The sequence below is a fragment of the Oculina patagonica genome, chromosome 2, assembly GCF_052425735.1.
Source record: "Oculina patagonica isolate OP01 chromosome 2, crgOcupat, whole genome shotgun sequence".
Taxonomy (NCBI): domain Eukaryota; kingdom Metazoa; phylum Cnidaria; class Anthozoa; order Scleractinia; family Oculinidae; genus Oculina; species Oculina patagonica.
Window position 1 is genome coordinate 32,121,165 of NC_135759.1, and position 8,772 is coordinate 32,129,936.

The 8,772-nt window shown below is 36.6% G+C and overlaps 1 protein-coding gene across 1 annotated transcript in view; it reads right to left on the reverse strand.

The window, feature by feature from the left end:
- Positions 1-6,061, reverse strand: part of LOC144644188 (cleavage stimulation factor subunit 3-like) — a 29,142-nt gene extending 23,081 nt beyond the window's left edge. The window contains exons 1-3 of the mRNA XM_078503615.1: positions 5,644-6,061; positions 4,784-4,897; positions 3,917-4,012 (exon numbers count right to left, since the gene is read on the reverse strand). Of these exons, the coding sequence (XP_078359741.1) occupies positions 3,917-4,012; positions 4,784-4,897; positions 5,644-5,709 (276 nt within the window). The 5' untranslated portion in view covers positions 5,710-6,061. The remainder of the gene's footprint in view (positions 1-3,916; positions 4,013-4,783; positions 4,898-5,643) is intronic.
- Between the last annotated feature and the right edge of the window lie 2,711 nt (positions 6,062-8,772).

Below are 8,772 nucleotides of genomic sequence, written 5' to 3' on the forward strand. Positions count from 1 at the left end.
TCTTCTTCTGCTTTTTTCCACTCGTTTGTTTAGAGTTTCATATTCTAAATTTTCAAAATCAAAATTAAGCGAAAAAATTGGAAATTCTGACTCCATTTTTTCAGTTTGAATGTCTCAACTCGGCGGCAAACATCGCGCAATTGGCAAGCGCGCTCAAGTTTAGTTTTGGCGGGAAAGTTTTTCTCTTTTTACGACCGCTAAACACTGCTAAATTTAAATTACGAGGTTCTGTTTTATTGGTAAAACCTCCTTTCAATTCATCGTACAGTAATAGATAGATGATAGATACTTTATTAGCGTGAAATAATCTTAGCTTTACAGTAACACTACTTTACTTCAAAGTGACCATGATATGGTGGCATATCAGGTCAGTGACTTGATATCGTAGGATATCAGGACATTAGATCGCACTTCTGATTGGCTACTTGTGAATTTGGGTACGGTAAGGGTTAATATGAGACAAATTTAACAAATCATCTGAGACTGTTTGAAAAGTTACAGGTGCTAATTTACACAACACCCCATCAGTCCAGGAAAAAGTGCAGTATTGACAAATTTACATTCATTCATAGAGGTTCTGATTTTTATTCGTAGAATGAAATAAATTCTACGATTCGTGACACTTAAAGACTCTCTAAATGTCAAAAACTTTTACATGTAGTACATAGTAATTCATAGAATTCATTTGTATAATGTACAAATGCATACTCTTCATGCATGTGCACAGTGTGACTTCGTATTTGACCAGACTAAAGAAGGGCTAAGCCCAAAACACTAAAAAGTGTTTTCTGACCATTTTCTGTTTAAGGATTATTAATGTGTAACCTGCACTCTAGAAGGGGAAGGCCTCAATGTGTTCACTAGCATGAAGCAGAGACCAATTTCTACTATCAATTGGTAGTGTTTTCCCTTGATTGCCATAAAATAGACAGCACACCTGGCAAGTCTCCCAGTCCACTTAGATCCCCATGTTTTGTCCAACCTCCTCTTATAGCAGCTACTATTTTATCAGTCTGATACAATATTTTTGTTGTCAGTGAATTTTTTGTCTGCACCATTTTTTTTTTTGTTTTCCACCCTGGAGATTTTCAGTTCAGGTTGGCTGGTCTACATACTGATACCACGTTATTCATCAGATTTCCCATAATTTCTAGTCTTATGTGAATATAGTCCAAGTTATACCATGTAGTCTTGAGTAATCATTCTTTTTCATACCTGCAGTCTTTTTTAACAGTACTGAAAATCTAAACCTTAAATGCTGTCCAATCATTTTTGCGGGTTGCAAATATCTTTCATTAAAACCAAAATTTCCATTGAAAGGCCGCTAACACACTTGCCTGTATGTAATCATTTCACTACCAGGGTCAAAATTTCAATTCTCTTATTTTAGTTACAATATTTTAATGGCATATCAAGACTTGAAAACATGTTTTTGGTGGGGCCTTGTAATTCTATACTAGGACCAACTTGGATAAAGTGCACCAATAAAACATTTTTTCAAAATTAATATTTTAAATTGAATAACTATTAAAATGACTGCTACATATAGGCCATATTCTATTAAACTGAACCGGTTTTGATTGGTTGGGTTTGTGGAGCTTATGTATCAGGAAAAAATGTTTTGGTTCAAAGTCGTGATGTTTACTGAGATAATGGGTTGCCCATTTATCCATCAGTTTGTTTATATGGGTGAAGTGTTTATAGAAGATTTTTATTTGTAAGAAGGTTTTTATCAAGCTCCCTTTTGGTCAATCACCAAGTCTAAAATCATTCTTTGACAAACAGGACAAAGGAAAAGTCTTCAACCTAAAGATAAAAACATGCACAGATTGCATCTCGTCAAAGGAGAATGTTCTTGTATTGTTAATTAAATTGGTGAGACCATGAGAAATTTGGTTCACTGTTGAACACTCAAACCCTTCTAATGCATATCAACATGCCCACCATCAATGCGAAAATACGTCTCTTTCTTTAACTGGCAAATTCTTTGTACAGCACAATCCTTTCACAAGCGCAGGATTGTTGAAGCCCTAATAAACCAATGATAGCAACCCAGTTTGAACAAACAAGTGCACTCATATTTTTTAAAACTCTTCCCATCAAGAATTTCCTACAGACATACATAGATACTTTGAGCACTGACATGATGGCATCATTGCTCGGAGCAGTGTTTTTACCTGACCAAGGGCCACCAGTTATGGTTTTGTCTTCAGAGAGGGGTCTGAGGAAAAAATCCACATGGCTCCAAAGATTACAAACTGAGATTAGTACCTGAACCAGGGTCAAACAAAACCAAAACAGGCTTTTGATGACAGTGCTATGGGCATGTTTCCACAAATGTTTCCACAACAGAAATCACTTGCAAGGAATGGTCAAGGCAGAGACTTGTTATGACCTTCCATTAAAGGGGCATTGTCACGACATTTTAAGTCATTTTTCTGATTACTTTCAAATTCAAGGAAACCTTAAAATAATAGTTGTGTAATGTACGAAAACAACAAAGGAGTAATCAAAATGCGAAAATAACCAAGGATGGTTTTGACTGACGAAGATTAAGACAGATTACGACTGACAAACTTGAAAAAACTTGCCAGTTTTTTCAAGATGAGTTGTCCGTGACTGAGCTCCTTCAATTTAAAAAAATGATTTTTACTTAAAAAGATTTCGAGACCTTATTCTCAAAATCTTGAGACCTAAATAGTAATTGGGTGAGCAGGGCTTCAGGTCTGGGGATGAAGCGGGTAGGGAAGTCACAAAAAGGTTTTAAAAGTGACTTTTATGTGTTTTACTTTAAACAGTGGGAAGGCACCCTTTTGGCTTAAAGTGTATTAAAGGGACTTGTAAAATTCATACAGTCAAACAATTTTTCAGTCTTTTGGTATTGTTTAAACTAAATTTAATTCACATGTGTCAAGGAAAAGCAACCCAAGCATGTCTTTTAACAGATTATCACACAGTTGGTAATGCCCAAAAAGGTGATGTCTGTATATGACAAATTATACTCATTGTAATCAAACATCTCAGAAAAAGAAAGCAACATGAGAAGAAAGTTCTCAACCTTCTAGGTAAAATAAGGACCTGCTCACCACAAACGTTTTAAGAGTTGACATTCGACCACCATGGCAAAGGGATAGGAAGTTGCATTTGGACCCCCAAAAAACAGGGATTTCAGGGAGAGTTTCTAAAGAGACTACTGTTGACAATAATAATATAAGTAACTCACACTTGAGACAAATAATGAGACTGCACACAAATGTAAACACCACACAACCAGTTTGAGAGTCAATCTCTGTTTAGTGTTAGAATGGACACAATCTTCACAAGAGCCCATTTATTAGGCCCTAAAGAGGGCAAACCAACACAGCATTTCACTGTATGTTATGAACCAAAATTCCAAAACACTATGTTCTGTGTCGCTTTTACATTAGATACTTTTCAACTGCCTACCTTTAACCTCTCCTATGTGAAGTAAATTTTAAATAAACAAATTTAGTGGACCTACACCTTTGAATTTGCTCAGTCTCTCTTATGTTAATTTGTGTCTTTCAAATCTGTCTTCACAAAGACCCAATTATACAGGCATTATTGCTTGGATTTGAGTGGCAAATTCAACAGTACTGATACATGTATTTTATGGTGATTCTTGTGTAAATTACCAGCAATTTTAGAAATTATGTGAAAATTACAGACAAATTGTCAGCAGTTTACACCAGTGATTTAAGTCACCTTAAAATACTGCTTAAAATCACTTCTCAAAATAAAGCAAAAATTGCCTGTATAAAATGGCCTTTAGTAAGTAAGACCACTCAGAAGACACAAGTCGACTCCAAGAATGGAGACTTAAAATTGTAAAACTGATGGAAACCAGTATAATGTAGATCTAACATATGTTAAATAGACTACAAATTCTAAAAACCTCTTGCTCAATGTACAATCTCCAGTAACGGCCGGCATTAGGGAATCGTCTTACAAGTTTTTCACACAGCACTCTAGATGTTTCTAATGGAGTATTCTAAAAGAAGAAGGACAAAAAGACTGTTAAAGATTGGGAATTTTTGCATAAATATGGGAGAAGCAGCAGTGGCCTAATGCTAAACATGCTGGACTCCAGATGCTGGGGGTATTGTGTTGTGTTCTTATGTAAAATACTTCACTCTCACAGTATCTCTCTCCATCCAGATGTTTACAGACTGTTAGAATAACTAAACAAAATAATGCCAGGGGTAAGCCTTTGATGTACAGTTATACTAACATCCCATCCTAGGGGAATAACCTAAAGACAAGTTTGAACAAGATTTATTGATGGGAGTCATTGATAAAATTAGCTGCAAATACTGTGAGAAAGTTTACATCGGACAAACAACACACGCACTAAGATCCAGAATTAGAGAACACAAAAGAGCTGTTTTCACAGGTGACAAGAACTTCCTGTTGGCATAACATTGCACACAAACTAATCACAAATTAAACGAGATTGTGGACCGCTGTTCACAGTGGTCATACAGACTTTTTTGAGAAGCATGGCATTCCATCCGCAAAACGAACTTGATCAACAAACACATACAACATTCCTGAGATGTACAAAATCCTGGCCAATCGCTAGTGGGTTCTCACTTCTCTAAAAAAATATATTTTTTTACATCTGGAGGCCATTTGAACTTTTGCTGAAGAAGGTTAGTGTATTTTTAACCAAAATGTCCATTTTCAAACCTTTTTAGTCAGTGACAACAACTTTTCTGTTTTTTTTTTTTTTATGACACATGCACATACATGTATGTTTTACCTGTGCCTCTCTGATCAGAACTCCCCAGGATTCTGTGTCATACGGATGATGCTGTAATCGCAATTCTGCTTTTATTCCACGTTCAGTTTTACTCCAGAATGTGACACCACCATCCTTAACATACAAAGTCAATGTCACTCATTAAAATTCCTTTGCTCCAAACACACATAACTTACATGTATTGTGGTTTTTTGATGTCACCTTGTTGTATGTTGTAACTAGCCATGATATGAAATAATATTTATCAACTTATTTCCACAAAATGACTATATAGTTATTTTTGGCTTTGTTTGAATTCTAGATAGTCAGACAGCTTTTCTTGTTCTCCAAAACATCCACTTGTGTTTCTATAACTCGATAAAAAAAAACAGAAAACATTTTCTATTTCTTAACCTTTGATCAAAATAATAATTACTTTTACTTTAATCATAATATAATAACATATGGCAAGAGACACAAGGGAAAATGCTGCAGTAACAGTATGGTTACTTCAAATTTGTGATTCAACAAAATAGTTTGACTTCTCAAACCTCCATTTGATCATAGAAATGCAGAGGTAGTTTTTGCATTTAGTAAAATACCTAAGACCATGTCATCAAACCGATGTAAATAACATTCCTAAAACAACAAATAAGCTTAATATGAAGTTAAAGTGACCTTGAGCTACATGTGCAGCCGCTCTAACTTAATTTACAAAAAACAGATTTCATTTGGCATTGATTCCATTACCAGTAACTACTTTTTAAACAACTTGGTAAAATCTACATACGTTAAGTGTATAAAACCCAACCAGAAAGCTATGGCCAAGGAAAATTCAGCTCCAAAATATAGCCTTAGAACGTTTTAGAACCTTACTGCACCTTGTGGTCTGAGCTTGTTCGTCTTTCATTGGTGCCATTTCCGACGACTTCTCCGCCTCCTTCCATCGTTTAAAGTTCTACAACGAGTCTAGACCATTACCCTAAACCCCTAAAGATCTAGTCAGCAATGTGGAAAAACCCTGAAACTAAACTATATACAACATACAGCGAAAAACAGACCGAACTCGAACAAAAAATGGCGGCGGCGCCAAGCATGGCGATTGGGCTTGCAAAGAACTGTGGGAATGATGGAGCACATAGTTACCCAGGCTCCTTAGCGGGTAAGGGAGGGTCTCTTTCTTTTATATTAAAACGCGTACAGCAGACCTAGAGAAAAGCAACTTCCATTTTCATTTTTCAGTGCACTCCATCCCATTAAATTTGAAGGAATTCTCCAGTTAGATTTGCCTCAGTATTTCTCTTTGGAAGCGAGTAGGAATCAGTGGGTTCCTCAATAGATTTCCACGTTTGATCACTTCTTTTCTTTTTTGGACCCTTTTGAATTCTCGAAGTCTATATGCGGGTGCTGCAATCTCATATATCAGTAAAAAAAATTTAGCGGTTTCTTTGCTTTTTGTTAAATTTCAGACTGCTTCTCAGCTTTTAATAAATTGCGCAGACTCGACTCAGCTATCGGACCAGCTAAAAACGCCGCGTCATCAGGTGGTACTTTAATATGGACCAATTTTTAACTATCAGATAAATCTCATCAAGATCCACTGGAGATAGCTGTTTGTTCTGACACTGTTTCTAGTTAGTTTTAGGTTTAATATATGGTACTGTGAGCGGTCAGCTTCACAAACATATTCAGTCATCACGTAAATATCAATACAGACAGACAAGGTATACGTTGCTAGCCAGTTGCCCCTGGTTGCGCAAGCAAGATTATTTTTTTAAGCAAGTAGCGCCAGCAAGTTTGCTCCGGATAAGGGACGGACCATTATTTTCCTCTGCAAACTTTTTTTTTTAATTTATGCACCTCTGCAAACATTTTTTTCGAAATTCTTACTATTTTTTGTTATACATATCGTGTTTGCAAACAATTTATTTTGTCTTTCCAGGCCCTGCAAACAATTTTTTCAATATTTTTCATCCCCCCCCCCCCTCCAAAAAAATAATGGTCCGTCCCTAAGTATCACCTGTTTGTTGACAGTTTCTTTTTCAGTTTCTTTTTCACGGTGACCTTTTGAGCTTGTTTTTTTTTTTTTTTTTGCACATCTGATCATTAGTCTCAGTCAAACCTAAGTTAAGAATTGTGAAAATAGCCGTTGATCTTCGCACTATTGAGGTTTGTTAACATTTATCTAAAGTGAAGTACAGTCGAACTGATCAAAAGCGACCTCACAAGCTTTTTAACTCAGTCTCAGGGTAACACTCTTTCTCCAGCTGTAAACCATCTTCAACTTTCAATTCGAAATTATCAACGAACATTATTGGGCAATGCTGTGTTATGTCAGTGATCAAGTATTGTATACCTTTGTGCAAGTGTGCTGACCAATATGAATCTGAATCTTAGACTGATCGCAAAGAGAGCTTAAAAACTAAGGAAAAGACCAGCTGTTAATTACCAGAGATGGTCGCGCGCTCTTACGGGAGCGGCCGCTTTCAAGATCTTTTAATTTATAGAAGGGGGTTTTACAATGGTGGTCTTAGCTCAGAGCTGGTCGCTTTGAGAGAGTGGTCGCAAGAAAGCAAGGAGAGCTTGGACTGTCGTATTTTTTTTATTTTTTATTTTTGCAGCGCCACGGAAATCTTTGACTAGTAAACTAAATATCAATGGGCAAAACTTTCCTTTCCTTAGAGAAGTGCCCTTTATAGACAAGCGCAGTTTGCAAGCTGTAACCTGCCGTATTTGTCAGGTGTCAACTGTCAGTTTTCTTTTTCTAACTATGACTCCTAAAAAGAGAAAACGCTAAAGATCCCATCCACTGAATTCTCCACAGAGAATCAACTGTCGGTAACTTAGAAGATCTCACTTGTCGCGCGCGGAGGAGTTACAGGAAGAACAAAGTGAATAAGAAAAACACATTGCAGTAAGTAACATACGTTTTATAGACTAACGGCTAGATGATGTAGCTGATCTTGATAGTTTAAGTTAACACCTAACTGGTACCAGAACGCTTAAATACTTTTTTCTCGAAATAACGGTACATTAAATCTACCAAAAATAGGATACAAAAAGACATAAAAAAAATAATATTTCTCTTTCTCTCTCGATCACAGAGCAACTATTCTTCTCGTTCTGGCCTTCTCGTTCATTTTATATCCCGGCTTTCAACGGGATCGAATAAAGACAAGAAGTAAATACGAAGCGCAGAAAAATTCACCTGTTCCCATTTCGGTCCAATTGGTTTCTCCTATTTAATTGCAAGAAATTCTTCTGTGAGCCTTAGGCTTAGCATTTAGAAGCGGGTTCCGCAATAGATATCTCGACGACTTGCGAACCTTGGAGCGTGCAACTTCCATACTTTGTCTGTGAAACGGCATTTCACAAGTAAAGTTATTTTTAGATAAGATTTTCCCGCGAATTGGTTTCCTATAGCCAATCACAAGTGATTTCCTAATAGACTGTTGATACGTAACTACAGTACCTCGTCCACCTGGGAAGTTAACATAGCGGATACATGTGAGGTAACTTTTTCGTAGTGTTCTGACAGCATTTCATCAAGCGATGATTTCAGTATTTCCTCGCAAAGAAGTAGCTGAATTCATCGGAAGCAGTAATTTTCGCGGGAAAGGCTTAGCTATAAAAAACTTTATTTGTAAAAACGCCGTTGCACAAATATACCGAAGTTGCACGCTCCGGGTAATGGGCTCCTGTGGCAGTAATGAATGAACTTGAGTCTACAAAACATCTAAAGGAGTCTATAATTCGCCATTTTCACCGTTCCCATGATACAACTTGTTCCCCCCCCCCCCCCCCCGAAATTTTTGCATAAGCAGTATTAATTTCTCTTGGGATTTACGATCGTCCCAAGACAATTTTTTTTGGGAAAACCAGGCTCATGTTGCAACACAAAGACGCCCATTCTTATAACAGAAACTTACGCTACTTACAACACCAACGGTACATGCTACATTATTATAGGAGATAAAGATAAATTGAAAACAATGTATGTGCAGAATTTT